Consider the following 24,896-nt stretch of genomic DNA (forward strand, 5'->3'; position numbering starts at 1 on the left):
TCTCTCTGGGCCATTTCTGCTCACCAGCAGTCTAGCCCAGGCACAGACAGGGTGGAAACTCGACTGGGCTCCTCTGCGTTCGGATTAGATCGGCCTCTGAGAGCCGGTTTTGCTGGAGGGCCAGCAGCCCTGTTGCTCTGGCTACACCAGAACCATGAGGGTGTATCTACACTGCTAGGGTTGCCAGGTGTCCAGTATTGACCCGGACAGTCCGGTATTTTCACCTCTGTCCAGTAAAAAAATTTCAGAAAATACCAGACACCTAAATGTCCAGTATTTTGTGATTATTTTTCCCAGCCAGGAGGCGAAAATATCAGACACTTAGCAACCCTAGCTCCCAGGCCCCGGGCTATTTTATTGTTCTCATAGAAATAGGCTACTTTTTAATTGTGGTTTGAATGCATGAAAAAGTATTAACACAAATAGTTAAGGAAATATAAACTAAGTACCAAAAATAGAAGGGAGAACTTGTGCCACGTCTAAAACTCAAGGGCTGTGTCTACACTGGCCACTTATTCCGGAAAAGCAGCTGCTTTTCCGGAATAACTTGCCAGCTGTCTACACTGGCCGCTTGCTTTTCCGGAAAAGCAATGACGATCTAATGTAAAATTGTCAGTGTTTTTCCGGAAAAACTATGTTGCTCCCATTCGGGCAAAAGTCCTTTTCTGGAAAAACTGTTCCAGAAAAGGGCCAGTGTAGACAGCCCAGTAGTCTTCCGCAAAAAAGCCCCAATCACGAAAATGACGATCGGGGCTTTTTTGCGGAAAAGCGCGTCTACATTGGCACAGACGCTTTTTCGGAAAAAGTGCTTTTCCAGAAAAACATCCTGCCAATGTAGACGTGCTTTTTCCGGAAATACTTATAACGGAAAACTGTTCCGTTTTAAGCATTTCCGGAAAAGGGTGCCAATGTAGACGTAGCCAAGTAGTTTATGGCTATACTTAATCAATCTTCAGACCAATTACAATCAGCTAACAATACCACTCTGTTTTAACGTACTTGTCAACCAATTATGATAACTATAGCACATAAGACATCTAAACTAAATCAATAAATAGTTGTATTGTTAAACTAGATTTGTTTTGTAATTCAGTGGCTCCTTATGTGGCTCTAACACATCTATGTTATCAGATAAACTGAGATCAGTGGGTGTGCATGTGCGCATTATTTTTGTGTGTCCATCTTGTTAGTAGCCATTATATATTCAAGTTTATGAGGTGTTAGACGGAGTGGAGAGTTGTATGTTCCCAATACAACTATATATGGAATGAAGCTTGCCTTAGAGACAACAAACAGGAAAGTTTACCCAGATCAACGAAGTTTAATACTTTAAAGAAATATCTATGAAACAGCATGGCTATGTCTACGTTGGCAAGATTTTGTGCAAAAGTGACTGCTTTTGCACAAAATCTTGCCACCTGTCTACACTGGCCGCAAGTACTTGCGCAAGAACACTGACGTGCTAATGTATAAAATCAGGGCTTCTTGCGCAAATACTCCGATGCTCCGCTCAGGGATAAGCCCTCTTGCGCAACTGTTCTTGCGCAAGAGGCTAGTGTAGACAGGCAACGTTAATTTCTTGCGCAAGTAAGCCCGGTGGCTAAAATGGCCATCGGAGCTTTTTTGCGCAAGAAAGCGTCTACACTGGCATGGATGCTTTTGTGCAAAAGCACATCTCTTGCGCAAAAGCACATGCCAGTGTAGACGCGCTCTTGCGCAAATACTTTAACGCAAACACTCTTGCGTTAAAAGTCTTTGCGCAAAATCTTGCCAATGTAGACGCAGCCCAAGTGGTTCTTTGAAGAGTGTAGAACAGTTAATATTCTCTGAGTGTGTGTGTGTGTGTGTGTGTGTGTGTGTGTGTGTGAAGAGTGTAGAACAGTTAATATTCTCTGTGTGTGTGTGTGTGTGTATGTGTGTGTGTGTGTGTGTGTGTGTGTGTGTGTGTGAAGAGTGTAGAACAGTTAATATTCTCTGTGTGTGTGTGTGTGTATGTGTGTGTGTGTGTGTGTGTGTGTGTGAAGAGTGTAGAACAGTTAATATTCTCTGAGTGTGTGTGTGTGTGTGTGTGTGTGTGTGTGTGCGCTGGATCCTTGTTTGGTTCTACTTCTACTACAAACATGAACAAGAGAAATATACTAGGAACCGACTTCAAAGGGTCCGTGGGGCTGAGGGTGTTGGGGCCTGAGGCCTGTGGGGAGAGGCCAGGGGCTGGGCCAGCGGGCTGCATGTTTGTAGGTTTTCCAGGTGTCTGGTATTTTCTGATTTTTTTACCAGACAGGAGGTGAAAATACCGGACACCTGGCAACCCTAGACGGAAAGGGGGCATCTTACCTGGGATTTCCAGGCGGAGGGGTGGCTGATGGCTTGGAGTGGAGGGGCTCTTGGAGGAGGTAGCAGCCGCTGGGGAGGAGCAGGACTCAGGACTAGGAGACAGGGCTGGCCAGCGGGCTCCGGGACCAAGCGCACATGGTGCCAGTGCTGCTTGTGCAGCCACGGCATCTCCTGCAGCTCTTTAAATTGGCGGGGCGGGGTTAGGCGTTGCCGGGGTCGGGGCTGGGCATTGCCGGGGGCGGGGCTGGGCGTTGCCAGGGGCAGGGAGGAGCAGGATGGAGAGGAGACAGGCTCCAGGGCACATTGGACCACGGCCCTTTAAATCGACAGAGCGGGGCGGGGCTAGGCGTTGCCAGGGGCGGCACCAGCTGCTTACCTGAAATGCTGCCCCTGGCAAAGTGCCGCCCCAAGCACATGCCTGATTTGCTGGTGCCTAGAGCCGGCCCTGGCCAGGAGAAGCGCCTGGAGCCCTAAGCCCTTGAAATCACTGCCGGAGCTCTGCCTAGCACAGTCTGGGCTGCATGGGAGAGGTGCAGTGTGGTCGGGGTGGCATTGAGGGCTGGCTGCACCTAGCCCCGCCCCTTCCATCCAAAGTCCCGCCTCTTCTATCCAAGGCCTTGCTCCTTCCAATGCCCCGCCTCTTCCATCCAAAGCCCCGCCCCTTCTATCCAAGGCCTCCCTCCTTCCAATGCCCCGCCCCTTCCATCCAAAGCCCCGCCTCTTCTATCCAAGGCATCACTCCTTCCAATGCCCCGCCCCTTCCATCCAAAGCCCCGCCCCTTCTATCCAAGGCCTCGCTCCTTCTAAAGCCCCGCCCCTTCCATCCAAAGCCCCGCCTCTTCTATCCAAGGCATCGCTCCTTCCAATGCCCCGCCCCTTCCATCCAAAGTCCCGCCTCTTCTATCCAAGGCCTCGCTCCTTCCAATGCCCCGCCCCTTCTATCCAAGGCCCCTCCCTTCCAAGGCCCCGCCCTTTCCATCCAAGGCCCCGCCCCTTCTATCCAAGGCCCTGTCCCTTCCAACCACAGCCCTGATCCCTCCATCCTAGGCCCCTGTCAGGGCTGAGCCCCTCCTCCATTGCCCCAGGGCCTGGCCAACTCTGTGGGGCCCTGGCTGTGTCCTCAAGTGACTGGGCTGTTCTGCGGCGGCGTTACGGGACGGCGCTGGAGCAAAGCTGCCTCGGCTCTGTCTGCCCAGGCTGCAGCGTCGCCATCCCCAACCTCCCCACGCGGCCCCGGCGAAAGAAGGCGGCAGAGCGGCTTGGGAGCAGGGCAGAGAAGGTTGGGCCCCTCCCAGAGCTCTGGGGAGGGGCGCCAGGGCTGCGCAGGGCGAGGGGGCCTGAGGCAGCCCCGTTGCCTCCCGGCGCTCCGCCTCCGGCCGCTGACCCACCCCCGCCTCTGTCTCCCCGCAGGTGGATGCTGACGATGTCATCACCAAGGAGGAACAGATCTTCCTGCTGCTAAAGGCCAAGGCCAGGTGCGAGCGTCACCTGAAACTCAAGGTGCACGGTGAGTGTCCGCGGCCGGGCGCCGGGCGCAGGCGAGCCACGCGCGGGGGCTCAGCCGCTCCATGCCACGCACTTTCCAGGTCAGGCGGCAGGAGGGGGCAGGGAGAACACACTAAATCTATGGCCGGCCAGGAGCGCGCAGCTGTGAACCGGTGGAGCCGCGGCAAACCCTTCTGCATCTGAGAACAAGGAACGCCTCCTTGCCCCAGGCCTACCGGGCGACCCTCTCTGGCGAGCCTGCCCCATGGAGTCATGCAAATCCAGCGCCCCCTTTCGTTCAGGCCTTTCCAGCTGCAAAACCCCCACCCCCCATTCTCTGCGCCTCCGAGACCGGTTCCATCGATTGCCCAGGTAACGCCTCCATGTGTGACCCACGCACCGAGGCTATGTCTAGACTGAAGCAATGCCGTGTCCAAGGAATGCGTCTGCTTTTCCGAAAAAATTTCGGAAAAGTGGAAGCCTTCGTTCGCCGTCCCAGTAAACCTCATTGTGCGCAGAAGAAGGGTTTGGCTCGAACGAGCAAGCCTTTCCAAAACTTGGCACCAACTTTTCTTTGTAATCTAGACGTAGCCCTAGTGTGGGTCACTGTCCCACGGAGTGGCACTTAGACCACGTACAAGCTAGAGAAAAGAACAAGGGAGCTCTACAGCATGAGCTGGGAAGTCACTGGACAACACTAGTGTAAAACTGGGGAAGGGCTCTGCGTAAGGCTGTCCTTCTATAGCTGTCCTCTCTACTCAAGTGAGCAACAGAAGAGACAAGAATGACTGGGGATGGAAAGATTGGTTGCCACCCCCGTGGCTAACAGTCCATGAATTTATCTATGCTGAGGGTAGGGGGCTGGACTTGATGACCTCCTGAGGTCTCTTCCAGCCCTATGATTCTATCTAGTTTTTTATGAAACCCTGTAAAAGTCCCGGTCTGCTCAACATCCTCTGGCAAGGAGTTCCCCAGGTTAACTGTGCGCCGCATGAAGAATAACGTCCTTTTGTTTGTTTTAAACCTGTGACCTATTCATTCCATTTGGTGACCGTAATTCTCATGTTCTGGGAACAAGTAAATAACCTTTTCTTTATTCACTTTCTCCACACCAGTCATAATTTTATAGACCTCTCTCCTATCCCCCCTTAGTTACCTCTTGGAGGAATGGGGGAAAGGGATTTCTCTCGCTAGAATACTTAATGCTGTCCTCAGCAACATCGTTACCTGGGGTTAAATGAAAGCAATGGGAATTAGTCTCAATACTCCAGGTACTTCAGGGAATAAACTAGGGGAAAGTGGAACGCAGCAGCTACCTGGGGTGAACGATTGGTACACAGAAATCTTTGTGCCCCCAGATACATGGTTTTATTAAATGCAAAGCACAAATTGAACAGGCAGGAACCTAGAACCCCCTACCAACAGTTACCCAAACGCCGAGGTGGTGTTAGCCGACAGCAATAGAGGCCAGCATGGGAGCAATGGGGACGTGCTGAGATGGGAAAACTTACAGACCCATGGGTGGGGGATCGGGGCAGAGACGGAAGGGAAAGGGAATTCACAATGGGGGCAGGGTGTGTGCAGACGGGCTGTGCTCAGTTGGGGCTGACAGGGAGGAGAGTGAGGGGCAGGGTGTGTGCAGAGCGGCCGTGCTGAGGTGGGGCTGGCAGGGCAGAGGGAGGGGGCAGGGTGTGTGCAGAGCGGCCGTGCTGAGGTGGGGCTGGAAGGGCAGAGGGAGGGGGCAGGGTGTGCGCAGTGGGGCCGTGCTGAGGTGGGGCTGGCAGGGCCGAGGGAGGGTGCAGGGTGTGCGCAGTAGGGCCGTGCTGAGGTGGGGCTGACAGGGCAGAGGGAGAGGGCAGGGTGTGTGCAGTGGGGCCGTGCTGAGGTGGGGCTGGCAGGGCCGAGGGAGGGGGCAGGGTGTGTGCAGTGGGGCCGTGCTGAGGTGGGGCTGGCAGGGCAGAGGGAGGGGCAGGGTGTGTGCAGTGGGGCCTTGCTGAGGTGGGGCTGGCAGGGCCGAGGGAGGGTGCAGGGTGTGCGCATTAGGGCCGTGCTGAGGTGGGGCTGGCAGGGCAGAGGGAGGGGGCAGGGTGTGTGCAGTGGGGCCGTGCTGAGGTGGGGCAGGAAGGTCAGAGGGAGGGGGCAGGGTGTGTGCAGTGGGGCCGTGCTGAGGTGGGGCTGGCAGGGCAGAGGGAGGGGGCAGGGTGTGTGCAGTGGGGCTGTGCTGAGGTGGGGCTGGCAGGGCAGAGGGAGGGGCAGGGTGTGTGCAGTGGGGCCGTGCTGAGGTGGGGCTGGCAGGGCCGAGGGAGGGTGCAGGGTGTGCGCAGTAGGGCCGTGCTGAGGTGGGGCTGGCAGGGCAGAGGGAGGGGGCAGGGTGTGTGCAGTGGGGCCGTGCTGAGGTGGGGCTGGCAGGGCAGAGGGAGGGGGCAGGGTGTGTGCAGTGGGGCCGTGCTGAGGTGGGGCTGGCAGGGCAGAGGGAGGGGGCAGGGTGTGTGCAGTGGGGCTGTGCTGAGGTGGGGCTGGCAGGGCAGAGGGAGGGGCAGGGTGTGTGCAGTGGGGCCGTCCTGAGGTGGGGCTGGCAAGGCAGAGGGAGGGGCAGGGTGTGCTCAGTGGGGCCGTGCTGAGGTGGGGCTGGCAGGGCAGAGAGAGAGGGCAGGGTGTGCGCAGTGGGGCCGTGCTGAGGTGGGGCTGGCAGGGCAGAGGGAGGGGGCAGGGTGTGCGCAGTGGGGCCGTGCTGAGGTGGGGCTGACAGGGCAGAGGGAGAGGGCAGGGTGTGCGCAGTGGGGCCGTGCTGAGGTGGGGCTGACAGGGCAGAGGGAGAGGGCAGGGTGTGCGCAGTGGGGCCGTGCTGAGGTGGGGCTGACAGGGCAGAGGGAGAGGGCAGGGTGTGCGCAGTGGGGCTGTGCTGAGGTGGGGCTGGCAGGGCAGAGGGAGAGGGCAGGGTGTGCGCAGTGGGGCTGTGCTGAGGTGGGGCTGGCAAGGCAGAGGGAGGGGGCAGGGTGTGTGCAGTGGGGCCGTGCTGAGGAGGGGCTGGCAGGGCAGAGGGAGGGGGCAGGGTGTGTGCAGTGGGGCCGTGCTGAGGTGGGGCTGGCAAGGCAGAGGGAGGGGGCAGGGTGTGCGCAGTGGGGCCGTGCTGAGGTGGGGCTGGCAGGGCCGAGGGAGGGTGCAGGGTGTGTGCAGTGGGGCCGTGCTGAGGTGGGGCTGGCAGGGCAGAGGGAGGGGGCAGGGTGTGTGCAGTGGGGCCGTGCTGAGGTGGGGCTGGCAGGGCAGAGGGAGGGGGCAGGGTGTGTGCAGTGGGGCCGTGCTGAGGAGGGGCTGGCAGGGCAGAGGGAGGGGGCAGGGTGTGTGCAGTGGGGCCGTGCTGAGGTGGGGCTGGCAGGGCAGAGGGAGGGGCAGGGTGTGTGCAGTGGGGCCGTGCTGAGGTGGGGCTGGCAGGGCAGAGGGAGGGGGCAGGGTGTGTGCAGTGGGGCCGTGCTGAGGTGGGGCTGGCAGGGCAGAGGGAGGGGCAGGGTGTGTGCAGTGGGGCCGTGCTGAGGTGGGGCTGGCAGGGCAGAGGGAGAGGGCAGGGTGTGCGCAGTGGGGCCGTGCTGAGGTGGGGCTGGAAGGGGAGAGGGAGGGGGCAGGGTGTGTGCAGTGGGGCCGTGCTGAGGTGGGGCTGGCAGGGCAGAGGGAGGGGGCAGGGTGTGTGCAGTGGGGCTGTGCTGAGGTGGGGCTGGCAAGGCAGAGGGAGGGGGCAGGGTGTGTGCAGTGGGGCCGTGCTGAGGTGGGGCTGGCAGGGCAGAGGGAGGGGGCAGGGTGTGCTCAGTGGGGCCGTGCTGAGGTGGGGCTGGCAGGGCAGAGGGAGGGGCAGGGTGTGTTCAGTGGGGCTGTGCTGAGGTGGGGCTGACAGGGCAGAGGGAGGGGGCAGGGTGTGTTCAGTGGGGCTGTGCTGAGGTGGGGCTGACAGGGCAGAGGGAGGGGGCAGGGTGTGTGCAGTGGGGCCGTGCTGAGGTGGGGCTGGCAGGGCAGAGGGAGGGGGCAGGGTGTGTGCAGTGGGGCCGTGCTGAGGTGGGGCTGGCAGGGCCGAGGGAGGGGGCAGGGTGTGTGCAGTGGGGCCGTGCTGAGGTGGGGCTGGCAGGGCAGAGGGAGGGGGCAGGGTGTGTGCAGTGGGGCCGTGCTGAGGTGGGGCTGGAAGGAGAGAGGGAGGGGGCAGGGTGTGTGCAGTGGGGCCGTGCTGAGGTGGGGCTGGAAGGGCCGAGGGAGGGTGCAGGGTGTGTTCAGTGGGGCTGTGCTGAGGTGGGGCTGGCAAGGCAGAGGGAGGGGGCAGGGTGTGTGCAGTGGGGCCGTGCTGAGGTGGGACTGGCAAGGCAGAGGGAGGGGGCAGGGTGTGTGCAGTGGGGCCATGCTGAGGTGGGGCTGGCAGGGCAGAGGGAGGGGGCAGGGTGTGTGCAGTGGGGCCGTGCTGAGGTGGGGCTGGCAGGGCAGAGGGAGGGGCAGGGTGTGTGCAGTGGGGCCGTGCTGAGGTGGGGCTGGCAGGGCAGAGGGAGAGGGCAGGGTGTGCACAGTGGGGCCGTGCTGAGGTGGGGCTGGAAGGGGAGAGGGAGGGGGCAGGGTGTGTGCAGTGGGGCCGTGCTGAGGTGGGGCTGGCAGGGCAGAGGGAGGGGGCAGGGTGTGCGCAGTGGGGCTGTGCTGAGGTGGGGCTGGCAGGGCAGAGGGAGGGGGCAGGGTGTGTGCAGTGGGGCCGTGCTGAGGTGGGGCTGGCAGGGCAGAGGGAGGGGCAGGGTGTGTGCAGTGGGGCCGTGCTGAGGTGGGGCTGGCAGGGCAGAGGGAGGGGGCAGGGTGTGTGCAGTGGGGCCGTGCTGAGGTGGGGCTGGCAGGGCAGAGGGAGGGGGCAGGGTGTGTGCAGTGGGGCCGTGCTGAGGTGGGGCTGGCAGGGCAGAGGGAGGGGCAGGGTGTGTGCAGTGGGGCCGTGCTGAGGTGGGGCTGGCAGGGCAGAGGGAGGGGCAGGGTGTGCGCAGTGGGGCTGTGCTGAGGTGGGGCTGGCAGGGCAGAGGGAGGGGGCAGGGTGTGTGCAGTGGGGCCGTGCTGAGGTGGGGCTGGCAAGGCAGAGGGAGGGTGCAGGGTGTGTGCAGTGGGGCCATGCTGAGGTGGGGCTGGAAGGGGAGAGGGAGGGGGCAGGGTGTGTGCAGTGGGGCCGTGCTGAGGTGGGGCTGGCAGGGCAGAGGGAGGGGGCAGGGTGTGTGCAGTGGGGCCGTGCTGAGGTGGGGCTGGCAGGGCCAAGGGAGGGGGCAGGGTGTGTGCAGTGGGGCCGTGCTGAGGTGGGGCTGGCAGGGCCGAGGGAGGGGGCAGGGTGTGTGCAGTGGGGCCGTGCTGAGGTGGGGCTGGCAGGGCAGAGGGAGGGGGCAGGGTGTGTGCAGTGGGGCCGTGCTGAGGTGGGGCTGTCAGGGCCGAGGGAGGGGGCAGGGTGTGTGCAGTGGGGCCGTGCTGAGGTGGGGCTGGCAGGGCCGAGGGAGGGGGCAGGGTGTGTGCAGTGGGGCCGTGCTGAGGTGGGGCTGGCAGGGCAGAGGGAGGGGGCAGGGTGTGTGCAGTGGGGCCGTGCTGAGGTGGGGCTGGCAGGGCCGAGGGAGGGGGCAGGGTGTGTGCAGTGGGGCCGTGCTGAGGTGGGGCTGGCAGGGCCGAGGGAGGGGGCAGGGTGTGTGCAGTGGGGCCGTGCTGAGGTGGGGCTGGCAGGGCCGAGGGAGGGGGCAGGGTGTGTGCAGTGGGGCCATGCTGAGGTGGGGCTGGCAAGGCAGAGGGAGGGTGCAGGGTGTGTGCAGTGGGGCTGTGCTGAGCTGGGGCTGACAGGGCAGAGGGAGGGGGCAGGGTGTGTGCAGTGGGGCCGTGCTGAGGTGGGGCTGGCAGGGCAGAGGGAGGGGGCAGGGTGTGTGCAGTGGGGCCGTGCTGAGGTGGGGCTGGCAAGGCAGAGGGAGGGTGCAGGGTGTGTGCAGTGGGGCTGTGCTGAGGTGGGGCTGACAGGGCAGAGGGAGGGGGCAGGGTGTGTGCAGTGGGGCCGTGCTGAGGTGGGGCTGGCAGGGCAGAGGGAGGGGGCAGGGTGTGTGCAGTGGGGCCGTGCTGAGGTGGGGCTGGCAGGGCAGAGGGAGGGGCAGGGTGTGTGCAGTGGGGCCGTGCTGAGGTGGGGCTGGCAGGGCAGAGGGAGGGGGCAGGGTGTGTGCAGTGGGGCCGTGCTGAGGTGGGGCTGGCAGGGCAGAGGGAGGGGGCAGGGTGTGTGCAGTGGGGCCGTGCTGAGGTGGGGCTGGCAGGGCAGAGGGAGAGGGCAGGGTGTGCGCAGTGGGGCCGTGCTGAGGTGGGGCTGGAAGGGGAGAGGGAGGGGGCAGGGTGTGTGCAGTGGGGCCGTGCTGAGGTGGGGCTGGCAGGGCAGAGGGAGGGGGCAGGGTGTGTGCAGTGGGGCCGTGCTGAGGTGGGGCTGGCAGGGCAGAGGGAGGGGGCAGGGTGTGTGCAGTGGGGCTGTGCTGAGGTGGGGCTGGCAAGGCAGAGGGAGGGGGCAGGGTGTGTGCAGTGGGGCCGTGCTGAGGTGGGGCTGGCAGGGCAGAGGGAGGGGGCAGGGTGTGCTCAGTGGGGCCGTGCTGAGGTGGGGCTGGCAGGGCAGAGTGAGGGGCAGGGTGTGTGCAGTGGGGCCGTGCTGAGGTGGGGCTGGCAGGGCCGAGGGAGGGGGCAGGGTGTGTTCAGTGGGGCTGTGCTGAGGTGGGGCTGACAGGGCAGAGGGAGGGGGCAGGGTGTGTTCAGTGGGGCTGTGCTGAGGTGGGGCTGACAGGGCAGAGGGAGGGGGCAGGGTGTGTGCAGTGGGGCCGTGCTGAGGTGGGGCTGGCAGGGCAGAGGGAGGGGGCAGGGTGTGTGCAGTGGGGCCGTGCTGAGGTGGGGCTGGCAGGGCCGAGGGAGGGGGCAGGGTGTGTGCAGTGGGGCCGTGCTGAGGTGGGGCTGGCAGGGCAGAGGGAGGGGGCAGGGTGTGTGCAGTGGGGCCGTGCTGAGGTGGGGCTGGAAGGAGAGAGGGAGGGGGCAGGGTGTGTGCAGTGGGGCCGTGCTGAGGTGGGGCTGGAAGGGCCGAGGGAGGGGGCAGGGTGTGCGCAGTGGGGCCGTGCTGAGGTGGGGCTGGCAAGGCAGAGGGAGGGGGCAGGGTGTGTGCAGTGGGGCCGTGCTGAGGTGGGGCTGGCAAGGCAGAGGGAGGGGGCAGGGTGTGTGCAGTGGGGCCGTGCTGAGGTGGGGCTGGCAGGGCAGAGGGAGGGGGCAGGGTGTGTGCAGTGGGGCCGTGCTGAGGTGGGGCTGGCAGGGCAGAGGGAGGGGGCAGGGTGTGTGCAGTGGGGCCGTGCTGAGGTGGGGCTGGCAGGGCAGAGGGAGGGGCAGGGTGTGTGCAGTGGGGCCGTGCTGAGGTGGGGCTGGCAAGGCAGAGGGAGGGTGCAGGGTGTGTGCAGTGGGGCCATGCTGAGGTGGGGCTGGAAGGGGAGAGGGAGGGGGCAGGGTGTGTGCAGTGGGGCCGTGCTGAGGTGGGGCTGGCAGGGCAGAGGGAGGGGGCAGGGTGTGTGCAGTGGGGCCGTGCTGAGGTGGGGCTGGCAGGGCCAAGGGAGGGGGCAGGGTGTGTGCAGTGGGGCCGTGCTGAGGTGGGGCTGGCAGGGCCGAGGGAGGGGGCAGGGTGTGTGCAGTGGGGCCGTGCTGAGGTGGGGCTGGCAGGGCAGAGGGAGGGGGCAGGGTGTGTGCAGTGGGGCCGTGCTGAGGTGGGGCTGGCAGGGCAGAGGGAGGGGGCAGGGTGTGTGCAGTGGGGCCGTGCTGAGGTGGGGCTGGCAAGGCAGAGGGAGGGTGCAGGGTGTGTGCAGTGGGGCTGTGCTGAGGTGGGGCTGACAGGGCAGAGGGAGGGGGCAGGGTGTGTGCAGTGGGGCCGTGCTGAGGTGGGGCTGGCAGGGCAGAGGGAGGGGGCAGGGTGTGTGCAGTGGGGCCGTGCTGAGGTGGGGCTGGCAGGGCAGAGGGAGGGGGCAGGGTGTGTGCAGTGGGGCCGTGCTGAGGTGGGGCTGGAAGGAGAGAGGGAGGGGGCAAGGTGTGCGCAGTGGGGCCGTGCTGAGGTGGGGCTGGCAGGGCAGAGGGAGGGGGCAGGGTGTGCGCAGTGGGGCCGTGCTGAGGTGGGGCTGGCAAGGCAGAGGGAGGGGGCAGGGTGTGTGCAGTGGGGCCGTGCTGAGGTGGGGCTGGCAGGGCCAAGGGAGGGGGCAGGGTGTGTGCAGTGGGGCCGTGCTGAGGTGGGGCTGTCAGGGCCGAGGGAGGGGGCAGGGTGTGTGCAGTGGGGCCGTGCCGAGGTGGGGCTGGCAGGGCCGAGGGAGGGGGCAGGGTGTGTGCAGTGGGGCCGTGCTGAGGTGGGGCTGGCAGGGCCGAGGGAGGGGGCAGGGTGTGTGCAGTGGGGCCGTGCTGAGGTGGGGCTGGCAGGGCCGAGGGAGGGGGTAGGGTGTGTGCAGTGGGGCCGTGCTGAGGTGGGGCTGACAGGGCCGAGGGAGGGGGCAGGGTGTGTGCAGTGGGGCCGTGCTGAGGTGGGGCTGGCAGGGCCGAGGGAGGGGGCAGGGTGTGTGCAGTGGGGCTGTGCTGAGGTGGGGCTGGCAGGGCCGAGGGAGGGGGCAGGGTGTGTGCAGTGGGGCCGTGCTGAGGTGGGGCTGGCAGGGCAGAGGGAGGGGCAGGGTGTGTGCAGTGGGGCCGTGCTGAGGTGGGGCTGGCAGGGCCGAGGGAGGGGGCAGGGTGTGTGCAGTGGGGCCGTGCTGAGGTGGGGCTGGCAGGGCAGAGGGAGGGGGCAGGGTGTGCTCAGTGGGGCCGTGCTGAGGTGGGGCTGGCAGGGCAGAGGGAGGGGGCAGGGTGTGCTCAGTGGGGCTGTGCTGAGGTGGGGCTGGCAGGGCAGAGGGAGGGGGCAGGGGTGTGCTCAGTGGGGCCGTGCTGAGGTGGGGCTGACAGGGCAGAGGGAGAGGGCAGGGTGTGTGCAGTGGGGCCGTGTTGAGGTGGGGCTGGCAGGGCAGAGGGAGGGGGCAGGGTGTGCGCAGTGGGGCCGTGCTGAGGTGGGGCTGGCAGGGCCGAGGGAGGGGGCAGGGTGTGTGCAGTGGGGCCGTGCTGAGGTGGGGCTGGCAGGGCAGAGGGAGGGGCAGGGTGTGTGCAGTGGGGCCGTGCTGAGGTGGGGCTGGCAGGGCCGAGGGAGGGGGCAGGGTGTGTGCAGTGGGGCCGTGCTGAGGTGGGGCTGGCAGGGCCGAGGGAGGGGGCAGGGTGTGTGCAGTGGGGCCGTGCTGAGGTGGGGCTGGCAGGGCAGAGGGAGGGGGCAGGGTGTGTGCAGTGGGGCCGTGCTGAGGTGGGGCTGGCAGGGCCGAGGGAGGGGGCAGGGTGTGTGCAGTGGGGCCGTGCTGAGGTGGGGCTGGCAGGGCCGAGGGAGGGGGCAGGGTGTGTGCAGTGGGGCCGTGCTGAGGTGGGGCTGGCAGGGCAGAGGGAGGGGGCAGGGTGTGTGCAGTGGGGCCGTGCTGAGGTGGGGCTGGCAGGGCCGAGGGAGGGGGCAGGGTGTGTGCAGTGGGGCCGTGCTGAGGTGGGGCTGGCAGGGCCGAGGGAGGGGGCAGGGTGTGTGCAGTGGGGCCGTGCTGAGGTGGGGCTGGCAGGGCCGAGGGAGGGGGCAGGGTGTGTGCAGTGGGGCCATGCTGAGGTGGGGCTGGCAGGGCCGAGGGAGGGGGCAGGGTGTGTGCAGTGGGGCCGTGCTGAGGTGGGGCTGGCAAGGCAGAGGGAGGGTGCAGGGTGTGTGCAGTGGGGCTGTGCTGAGGTGGGGCTGACAGGGCAGAGGGAGGGGGCAGGGTGTGTGCAGTGGGGCCGTGCTGAGGTGGGGCTGGCAGGGCAGAGGGAGGGGGCAGGGTGTGTGCAGTGGGGCCGTGCTGAGGTGGGGCTGGCAAGGCAGAGGGAGGGTGCAGGGTGTGTGCAGTGGGGCTGTGCTGAGGTGGGGCTGACAGGGCAGAGGGAGGGGGCAGGGTGTGTGCAGTGGGGCCGTGCTGAGGTGGGGCTGGCAGGGCAGAGGGAGGGGGCAGGGTGTGTGCAGTGGGGCCGTGCTGAGGTGGGGCTGGCAGGGCAGAGGGAGGGGGCAGGGTGTGTGCAGTGGGGCCGTGCTGAGGTGGGGCTGGAAGGAGAGAGGGAGGGGGCAAGGTGTGCGCAGTGGGGCCGTGCTGAGGTGGGGCTGGCAGGGCAGAGGGAGGGGGCAGGGTGTGTGCAGTGGGGCCGTGCTGAGGTGGGGCTGGCAGGGCCGAGGGAGGGGGCAGGGTGTGTGCAGTGGGGCCGTGCTGAGGTGGGGCTGACAGGGCCGAGGGAGGGGGCAGGGTGTGTGCAGTGGGGCCGTGCTGAGGTGGGGCTGGCAGGGCCGAGGGAGGGGGCAGGGTGTGTGCAGTGGGGCCGTGCTGAGGTGGGGCTGGCAGGGCCGAGGGAGGGGGCAGGGTGTGTGCAGTGGGGCTGTGCTGAGGTGGGGCTGGCAGGGCCGAGGGAGGGGGCAGGGTGTGTGCAGTGGGGCCGTGCTGAGGTGGGGCTGGCAGGGCAGAGGGAGGGGCAGGGTGTGTGCAGTGGGGCCGTGCTGAGGTGGGGCTGGCAGGGCCGAGGGAGGGGGCAGGGTGTGTGCAGTGGGGCCGTGCTGAGGTGGGGCTGGAAGGGCAGAGGGAGGGGGCAGGGTGTGTGCAGTGGGGCCGTGCTGAGGTGGGGCTGGCAGGGCAGAGGGAGGGGGCAGGGTGTGTGCAGTGGGGCCATGCTGAGGTGGGGCTGGCAGGGCAGAGGGAGGGGGCAGGGTGTGTGCAGTGGGGCTGTGCTGAGGTGGGGCTGGCAAGGCAGAGGGAGGGGGCAGAGTGTGTGCAGTGGGGCCGTGCTGAGGTGGGGCTGGAAGAGGAGAGGGAGGGGGCAGGGTGTGCGCAGTGGGGCCGTGCTGAGGTGGGGCTGGCAGGGCCGAGGGAGGGGGCAGGGTGTGCGCAGTGGGGCCGTGCTGAGGTGGGGCTGGCAGGGCCGAGGGAGGGGGCAGGGTGTGCGCAGTGGGGCTGTGCTGAGGTGGGGCTGGAAGGGCCGAGGGAGGGGGCAGGGTGTGTGCAGTGGGACCGTGCTGAGGTGGGGCTGGCAAGGCAGAGGGAGGGGGCAGGGTGTGTGCAGTGGGGCCGTGCTGAGGTGGGGCTGGCAGGACAGAGGGAGGGGGCAGGGTGTGCGCAGTGGGGCCGTGCTGAGGTGGGGCTGGCAGGGCAGAGGGAGGGGGCAGGGTGTGTGCAGTGGGGCCGTGCTGAGGTGGGGCTGTCAGGGCCAAGGGAGGGGGCAGGGTGTGTGCAGTGGGGCCGTGCTGAGGTGGGGCTGTCAGGGCCGAGGGAGGGGGCAGGGTGTGTGCAGTGGGGCCGTGCTGAGGTGGGGCTGGCAGGGCCGAGGGAGGGGGCAGGGTGTGTGCAGTGGGGCTGTGCTGAGGTGGGGCTGGCAGGGCAGAGGGAGGGGGCAGGGTGTGTGCAGTGGGGCCGTGCTGAGGTGGGGCTGGCAGGGCCGAGGGAGGGGGCAGGGTGTGTGCAGTGGGGCCGTGCTGAGGTGGGGCTGTCAGGGCCGAGGGAGGGGGCAGGGTGTGTGCAGTGGGGCTGTGCTGAGGTGGGGCTGGCAGGGCCGAGGGAGGGGGCAGGGTGTGTGCAGTGGGGCCGTGCTGAGGTGGGGCTGGCAGGGCAGAGGGAGGGGGCAGGGTGTGCGCAGTGGGGCTGCGCTGAGGTGGGGCTGGCAGGGCCGAGGGAGGGGGCAGGGTGTGCGCAGTGGGGCCATGCTGAGGTGGGGCTGGCAAGGCAGAGGGAGGGGGCAGGGTGTGTGCAGTGGGGCCGTGCTGAGGTGGGGCTGGAAGGGCAGAGGGAGGGGGCAGGGTGTGCTCATTGGGGCCGTGCTGAGGTGGGGCTGGCAAGGCAGAGGGAGGGGGCAGGGTGTGTGCAGTGGGGCTGTGCTGAGGTGGGGCTGGCAGGGCAGAGGGAGAGGGCAGGGTGTGTGCAGTGGGGCCGTGCTGAGGTGGGGCTGGCAGGGCAGAGGGAGGGGGCAGGGTGTGTGCAGTGGGGCCGTGCTGAGGTGGGGCTGGCAGGGCAGAGGGAGGGGGCAGGGTGTGTGCAGTGGGGCCGTGCTGAGGTGGGGCTGGAAAGGGAGAGGGAGGGGGCAGGGTGTGCGCAGTGGGGCTGTGCTGAGGTGGGGCTGACAGGGCAGAGGGAGAGGGCAGGGTGTGCGCAGTGGGGCCGTGCTGAGGTGGGGCTGGCAGGGCAGAGGGAGGGGGCAGGGTGTGCGCAGTGGGGCTGTGCTGAGGTGGGGCTGGCAGGGCAGAGGGAGGGGGCAGGGTGTGCTCAGTGGGGCCGTGCTGAGGTGGGGCTGGAAGGGCAGAGGGAGGGGGCAGGGTGTGCTCATTGGGGCCGTGCTGAGGTGGGGCTGGCAAGTCAGAGGGAGGGGGCAGGGTGTGTGCAGTGGGGCTGTGCTGAGGTGGGGCTGGCAGGGCAGAGGGAGGGGGCAGGGTGTGCGCAGTGGGGCCATGCTGAGGTGGGGCTGGCAAGGCAGAGGGAGGGGGCAGGGTGTGCGCAGTGGGGCCGTGCTGAGGTGGGGCTGGCAGGGCCGAGGGAGGGGGCAGGGTGTGTGCAGTGGGGCCGTGCTGAGGTGGGGACACTGACAGGCCAGGGCATGCTGGGGGCAGCGCGTTTGCAGTGGGGTTTTGCACAGAGCACGGGACGCTGCCGTTTGTTCTCTCAGGATCCCTTCGTTCCAGGCTCCCCGGTCTTGTGATGAGCCATCCCCTCATCAGCTAGTTTGCCTTCCTGTTGCCCTGGGAATGACTGGGATGCGGGAGGGCGGCCAGTGGGCAGGAGGCTGCAGGAAAGGTGACCCTGTGGGCCTGCGGACAAAGATGCTATTGTGTCTTCCTTGCAAAAACTCTCTTTGGGAGACAATGCTGCTTGCAGAGGGCTATAAATAGTGCCCCTTGGACCAGCATTGAGAAATTCCCCTGTCTGGGCTAGAAGCGTGTGATGGGCCGGGCCGGGTCTGGGCACAGCCGAGGGTGTCCGCTCAGGGCGAATTGCTCAAATTCGGGGCTCCTTACAGCCCCCAGACTGGAGACCTTCCCAAATAGGCCACAAACCAGTCCCCCAGAACAGCCGCCACCTGGCCAGCCAGAAGCCTGAGGAGCAAAAGCCCTGGGCCTTATACACAGGTGAGGGGTTTTAGGACCCAATCTCACCTTCCCCGAACAAGTTCTGTCCGGTTCCAAGAAACCAGCCACAGATCCCAGGTCAATTTACCCTCTGGATCTTACCCACAAGATAACGCTGGGCCAATCCTTTAGAATCTAAAATTTAAAGGTTTATTACTACCAGAAAGAAAAGCATGAGAGTAAGGTTGTTAAAGTACCATACATTACATGCATCGAATCTCCCAGTTCTCGATGCAGGCTGGCAGCAGAGATGTTATAACTGCTGCTTAAAAGTCCTTGGTGTTGTTCCTATGTCAGGATGGGTCCACAGTTCTTTCTGGCTCGTTGATCCCTGCAACCCTGCACCTGGGATGAAGAGCTGAGCTGAGCCCCAAGATGGAGTCGGCCACATGGCCTATTTATAGCCCCCCCTGGCTTCTTCCAAGCTGGAGGGAGTCACATGGCCAGTGGCCAGGTGTGTCTTTGGCCTCCAGAGGTCCATTGTTCCCTGGAGCTTTGCTCATTAGCATGTCCATGGGCAAGCCTTCCCGGCCCAGAGAATCTTTCAGCATCAACACAGAGTCCATATGTATAACTTCACACCCAGACATTATACAATTACATGAATAGCAGATACAGAATCGGAAGAAAGTAAGCGTTCATTTGACACCTCACATGGCCCCCTTTGTACCAACCTTTGGGGCACCCCCCCCCCCATGGGTGCAGCAGTGATCTGTCTGCTCCCCTCAAACTTCAGTAACGTGACAGGGCAGGAAAAGAGCCGTCCCTCCAGGCAGCCTGGCCTGGCAGCTGATTCAGGCGGGTGTCCGCGGCAAGGTGATAAAAGTGCCTTTTGCCTCTTGTACCCTGGCTTGTGCTCAGCAAAAGGTACCTTTGCGAGGGGCTGCAGGAGCTGGGTTCGGGCAAGGGGAAATGATGAAATTGCTGCAGTCTTCAGTGTAGCTAGGGGAGCTCCTCTCGCTGTAGTTAATCCACCTCCTGGGGTGTGTCTAGACTACATGCCTCCTTCGACGGAGGCATGTAGATTAGCCAGATCGGAAGAGGGAAATGAAGCCGCGATTAAAATAATCGCGGCTTCATTTAAATTTAAATGGCTGCCCCGATCTGCCGATCAGCTGTTTGTCGGCAGATCGGGGGAGTCTGGACGCGATGCCCCGACAAAGAAGCCTTTCTTCATCGACACAGGTAAACCTGGTTTCACGAGGCTTACCTGTGTCGATGAAGAAAGGCTTCTTTGTCGGGGCATCGCGTCCAGACTCCCCCGATCTGCCGACAAACAGCTGATCGGCAGATCGGGGCAGCCATTTAAATTTAAATGAAGCCGCGATTATTTTAATCGCGGCTTCATTTCCCTCTTCCGATCTGGCTAATCTACATGCCTCCGTCGAAGGAGGCATGTAGTCTAGACACACCCCTGGAGAGGCAGTAGTTAGGTCAGGGGAAAAACTCATTCGTCCACCTAGCACTGCCTACACTGGGGTTAGGTAGGCCTATGTCGCTAAGGGGCGTGTATGTTTCACACACATGAGCAATGGAGCTAGGTTGACCTAACTTTTTTGTGTAAACCAGCCCTAAGTTGCATTTTCTTTCTTTCTTTCTTTCTTTCTTTCTTTCTTTCTTTCTTTCTTTCTTTCTTTCTTTCTTTCTTTCTTTCTTTCTTTCTTTCAGTATATCAATTTTATTCCTGTACCTATTTGTGTTTTAGAGTTTGCTGTTCCATTGCCTAAATCAGGGCTAAAATGCTCCCAGATTTCTTTTGTACAATACATAGATTGTTAGGTGGTAGTGGAATGAAAATAAATAGCAAAAATCTATCTATCTATCTATCTAGCTAGCTAGCTAGCTAGCTAGCTAGCTGTGTCTAGACTACACCTATCTGTCCACAGAGAGATGTAGATTAAGCACATCGAAATTGCTAATGAAGCAGGGATTTAAATATCCCATGCTTCATTAGCATAAACATGGCCACTGCTTTTTTTTAATGGAGTTTTTTTTCGAAAAAAACAGCAGTCTAGACACGGACCTGTCAAAAATAAACCCTTTTTCAACAGATCCTGTAAACCTCATTTTTTGAGGAATACAGGATCTGTCGAAAAAAGATTTATTTTTGACAGATCCGTGTTTAGACTGCCATTTTTTTCGAAAAAACTCCGTTTCGGAAAAAAGCAGCAGCCATGTTTATGCTAATGAAGCGTGTGATATTTAAATCCCAGCTTCCTTAGCAATTTCGATGTGCTTGATTTGCATCCCTCTGTCGACAGAGGGATGCAATCTAAACGTAGCCCCTCTATGCTTTCTTTCTTCCTTTCTAGATGTTCCTTAAGGCTATGTCTATACTACAAAGATAAATTGGAAAAAGAAACACAATTTGCGGTATGCAAATTGAGTATCTTTTTCCAATTTACTTCCAAAAGAAGCTTTTCCAAAATTTGGCCCATCTACACGGGGCCAAATTAAAAAAAAAAAAAAAAAAAACCTCTTTCGGAACATCCCTTCTTTCTCTTAAAACGAGGTTTACAAGGATGCCGAAAAAAATGCATCCGCTATGCCGACATTTTTTTTCTGGAAAAGCAGACACGTTCCTTGGACGCAGCAGAGCTTTTCCAGGATACCTTTGGCACAGCCATAGAGTTTGTTACTGTCATACCTAAGGGGCTGAGAATTCAACTCCTCTCTTGAGTTGGCCAACTATTTGCAGTCTTTGGATTGCCCACAGAATTTTTCACTCAAACTTTTTGATGAGAATAAAAAGGAAGGACGTGGAGTGAACATATCCTCCCGTTTTTGATCAACTCTTCTTTCCTTCTCTTGCTTTCCTGTCCCTCCCCTTGCTCTGTCTTTCATCAAGGGAAGCTCATAACAGCACCAGGAGGAACAGGTTGTGCAGGGCGGGGTTTAGCGTCAAACCGCCAGGGATGGGAAGGAGTTAGGCACTGGGGGTGTCAAACACAATCTAGCCAAGGAGCCTTCATTCTGCTTCTGGGTGTGTGTGCCTAATCGCTTCCTCTGGGTTCGGATTTGACAGCCCCTCCCCCACACACACACAGTGAGGCTATGTCTACACAGCTGGCTTTTGCCAGCAGAGCGTATGCAAATGAAGTACTGATTAGCATTTTGTCATGCTTCATTTGCATATGTTCTGCCGGCAAAAGCCGGCAGTGTAGAAAAAGCCTCGGTGGCCTGCTTTTTTGGAAGGCACTAATGGTTTGATGATGGCAAGATGAAAACATCGAATATCGTGAGTGATATGGGCCCGTGATGCACCGGCACCAGGAATACTCCTGGCTAGGCGATGGGATCCATCAAAATTTGCTGCACGGCCCTGCACCCTCTGGTCCGCCCTTCTCCTGGCCCCTGGCTGAGTTAAAATGCCTGGAGGGGCCCCGTTGCGCAGTGGCTGCTCACTCACCCCACCTGCCTGCTGGTGTGTCCCTGCAGCCAAGGGGAGTTGGGAGCGGGGTCCCTATGTCATGCGCCACTCCAGTCCCACGCCTGCACCCAGCACCCAGTTCCCCTCCCAGAGCCTTAGGCAGGGGAGAGCTTGGCTGCGGGAGGGGTGCGGGCGCTGGGCACCCTGGGCACCATCCACATTTTCGCCACCCTACTGCCCCTGGCAGATCTGGGAATTCCGCCCAGAAAGAACCCAGCACGCAGGGACCGAGAGCCCAGTTTGGAGCAGCCGGCTTCTACAAATGCTCCCCAGGGGCTCTCCTAAGCTTGCGCAGCTCAGTCGCGAGGATCCTGTCCACGCCTGGATGTCATTAGCCCTTCCCGCGGGAAGCAGCCAGCCCTGGGAGCGATAAGTATCTGAAAACAAGAGCTGCGCTCCGCCAGCTCGGCCCTCGGGACGCTGGAGGGGTTCATTCTCCGCTCTGTTCCACTTGGCGTGTTCTCCTTCTCTTTTCTGGTTTGATGGGCTTGTCTCCATTAAATCCACATCTGGGCTGCCTCTCCAGCCTGCGTGATGAGGCCTGAAGGCAAGGGTGCTTTGCCACACGGGGCACAGCCCAAAAGCAACAGGCACCAGGGCTGAACGTGCTCTGGGTTTCTCATCCCAGCACTTCTCATCCCAGGCAGCGCGTCCGTATGTTAGTGGAAGCAAACGGACCTCCGGTATGTGGCTAATTCTCTCTCTCTCAGTCCCTTCTACGCTTTACCCAGCCTGGCTTCCTTCCAGGGCTTGGGAGGACTTTTGTGCGGTCTTAGCGCTGAATGGTGTTGTGCAGATTCCTGCCCTTGGGACGGAAGAATCCCAAGCGTTGTTACAGGCTGGGGACCGACTGACTCAGCCGCAGTTCGGCAGAAAAGGACCCGGGAATTCCAGTGGATGAGAAGCTGGATAGGAGTCACCAGGGCGCCCTTGTAGCCAAGCAGGCGAATGGCCTATTAGGCTGCATTAAGAGGAGCATTGCCAGCAGATCTAGGGAAGTGATTATTCCCCTTCATGCAGCACCGGGGAGGCCACATCTGGAGTATTGTGTCCAATTCTGGGCTCTCGTTACAGCAAGGACGTGGCCACAATTGGCGAGAATCCAGCAGAGGGCAACCGAAATAATCAGGAGGCTGGAATACGTGACTTACAAGGAGAGGCTGAGGGATTTGGGTTTGTTTAGTCTATAGAAGAGAAGAGTGAGGGGGATTTGGTAGCAGCCTTCAACTACCTGAAAGGGGGTTCCACAGAGGATGGAGAGAGGCTGTTCTCCAGTAGTGATGGACGGCAGAACGAGGAGCAATGGTCTCAAGTTGCAGTGAGGGAGGTCTATTAGGAAAAACTATTTCTGGAGGAGAGTGGCGAAGCACTGGGATGTGTTCCCTAGGGAGGTGGTGGATTCTCCATCTTTAGAGGTGTTTAAGACCTGGCTTGACAAAGACCTGGCTGGGTTGATTTAGGTGGGGTTAGTCCTGCTTTGAGTAGGGGCTGGACTCGAGGACTTCTGAGGCCTCTTCTAACCCTAGGATTTTACGGTTCTGTGGTGGCCCTGGAAAATTGATTAGTGCTCCTGCAACGAGGAATCAGTGGTCTAGGAAAAGGGCCGCATCACCATTGTCCTAAAACAGGTCTGGGGAGGAAGAGAGACTCATAGACATTAAGGTCCAAGGGTTCCCATCCCATTAGAAACAAGAAGCTCGAGAGAGGTTGGCAAACGCCAAGGAGGGATCACGTGAGGATTCCCTGTTGTGTTCCCTTCCTCTAGAGCACCTGGCATGGACCACTGTCGGCAGACAGGACACTAGGCTAGATGGGCCTTTGGTCTGACCCAATGTGGCTGTTCTGGTGTTCTTATGAAAGCATCACACAGGGCAGAACAATGTGACTCCACTTCTGACCCCCACAAGCTGGGTGTTGGTATCTCTCTGATGAAGAGCCAGTCAGGCCCTTTCTGTTTGCTCTGGTGCCAGCACAGAGGTCACTGTGTTCGTAACTTTAAAAACAACAAGCAGCCCTGTGGCACCTTAGAGAGTCACACGAATACACAATATCTTGAGCTTTCATGGGTGAAACCCACTTCATCAGATGAGTTGGAGTGGAAATAACAGAAACCACGATCTGTATGACAGCAGAAGTTCCTGTCAATTGTAGGACCCATGTTAAAAAAGCTAAATAAATGGGCTGGATGCGTCCCATTTTTAGCCTTTGATGTGAAAATGTGGATGTCGCAGACAGGGAAAATTGGCTTTGTACTGTGTTAACCTGTTAATGTCTTGATTCAAGTCCAGAGTAACAGTGTCAAATTTGTAGATGAATTCCAGTTCTGTAGTCTCTCTCTATAATTGGGTGGTAAAATTCCATTGTAGAAGAATGGCTTCTTTTAAATCCATGATTTAAAACCTGGTTCACTTTGGCTATGTCTACATTGCGCTCTCTTCTGCAAGAACATATGCAAATGAGGCACGGCGATAAATATCGCCGTGCCTCATTTGCATGCTTAATGAGCCACCATTTTGTGCAAGGGGCTTTCAGCAAGGAGTAGTTTACACTGCTCCTTCATTGCACAAAGCCTCCCTCTTGTGCAAGAGCCGTTCTGCCGCTTATTTTCAGGCAGAATGGCTCTTGCACAAGAGGGGGATTTTGCACAAGAAAGAGCAGTGTAGACTGCTCCTTCTTGCACAAAAGCCCCTTGCGCAAAATGGCAGCTCATTAAGTATGCAAATGAGGCACAGTAATATTCATCGCCACACCTCATTTGCATATGTTCGTGCGCAACAGAGTGCAATGTAGATATAGCCTTGGGCTGTGTCTACACTGGCAAGTTATTCTGGAAAATCAGCCGCTTTTCCGGAAAAACTTGCCAGCTGTCTACACTGGCCGCTTGAATTTCCACAAAAGCACTGATGATCTAATGTAAAATCATCAGTGCTTTTCCAGAAAAACTATGCTGCTCCCATTGGGGCGAAAGTCTTTTTCCAGAAAACTGTTCCGGAAAAGGGTCAGTGTAGACAGCACAGTAGTGTTGTCCGCAAAAAAGCCCCGATTGTGAAAATGACGATCGGGGCTTTTTTGCGGAAAACTGCGTCTAGATTGGCCACGGATGCTTTTCCGCAAAAAGTGCTTTTGCGGAAAAGCATCCTGCCAATCTAGACGCGCTTTTCCGAAAATGCTTTTAACGGAAAAGTTTTCCATTAAAAGCATTTTCGGAAAATCATGCCAGTGTAGACATAGCCCCCATGTTTTGCTTCTCCCTTTAGCCCAGCTTACAGGTACCCAGGTGTAAACAAGTCTCCGGGTAAATCTAGTATCTGAGGTAAACAGGATGAAGTTAAATTAGGCCAAATGAAAAATACTTCACTTAGGAAGAAACAATCAGTTTCACACACACAAAATGGGAAACGACTGTCTAGGGGGTGCTGCAGAAAGAGATCAAGGGGTCATAGTGGACCGCAAGCTAAATATGAATCAACAGCGTGACACTGTAGCAGAAAAAGCAAATAGCACCCTAGGATGCATTAACAGGAGTGTTGTGAGAAAGACACGAGAAGTCATTCTTCCGTTCTACTCTGCGCTGATTAGGCCCCAGTTGGAGTCTTGTGTCCAGTTCTGGGCACCGCATTTCCAGAAAGATGTGGAGAAATTGGAGACGGTCCAGAGCAGAACAATAAAAATGATGAAAGGTCTAGAGAACATGAGCGATGAGGGAACACTGAAGGAATTGGGCTTGTTTCGTTTATAAAAGAGCAGACTGAGAGGGGACATGACAGCAGGTTCCAAGTATCTAAAAGGATGTTACAAGGAGGGGGGGGGGAATTGTTCCCCTTAACCTCAGAGGACAGGACAAGAAGCAGAGGGGTTAAATTTCAGAAAGGCAGGTTTAGGTTGGACGTTAGGAAAAACTTCCTGTCAGGATGGTTAAATGCACAAGGGACTCAGGGTCGCAGCATCTTAGGCAGAAAGTGTGGGGCTGGCAGGTTAGCCTCACCAATGGGGAGGGAGATGCTTACCCGCCGCTCATGGTTGCATGGGTTTATAAACCAGTCTCCAGTAGAATTGGGGTGATGTTGAATATGGACAGGGTCTAAGCAGAGGGGTCGCATCATCCCCAGCATGTTTCTGTAACCCACACACATAGGCTATGTCTACATTACGAGTTTTCTTGGCAAAAAATATTCAAATAAGGGACTCATTTGCATGGGTTGCGATCACATTTGCATATTTTCTGCCGATCCATTTTTGCAGTAGGGGTTTTTACTCAAAAACAAGCCATGTGAACGTTTCCTTTTTGCGCAAAAACCCCTTTTTTCCACAGGATCCTTATGCCCCCAAAAAGGAGGTGTACCGATCTTGCAGAAAAAGGAGGTTTTGTGCAAAAATAAAACATCCACACGGCTTGTTTTTGCACAAAAACCCCTAGCGCAAAAACAGATCGGCAGAAAATATGCAAATGAG

The 24,896-nt window shown here is 60.3% G+C and overlaps 1 protein-coding gene across 3 annotated transcripts in view; it reads left to right on the forward strand.

Moving 5' to 3' along the window:
* PTH1R (parathyroid hormone 1 receptor) overlaps positions 1-24,896 on the forward strand; it is a 192,785-nt gene that overhangs the window by 84,105 nt on the left and 83,784 nt on the right. For 2 of the 3 annotated variants that reach the window (XM_075922977.1, XM_075922976.1), the window contains exon 3: positions 3,745-3,841. The exons of the other annotated variant lie outside the window; for it this stretch is intronic. In XM_075922977.1, coding sequence (XP_075779092.1) covers positions 3,745-3,841 — 97 coding nt within the window. The remainder of the gene's footprint in view (positions 1-3,744; positions 3,842-24,896) is intronic. 3 annotated transcript variants of the gene reach the window in all.

Source organism: Pelodiscus sinensis, chromosome 2, assembly GCF_049634645.1.
Source record: "Pelodiscus sinensis isolate JC-2024 chromosome 2, ASM4963464v1, whole genome shotgun sequence".
NCBI lineage: Eukaryota > Metazoa > Chordata > Testudines > Trionychidae > Pelodiscus > Pelodiscus sinensis.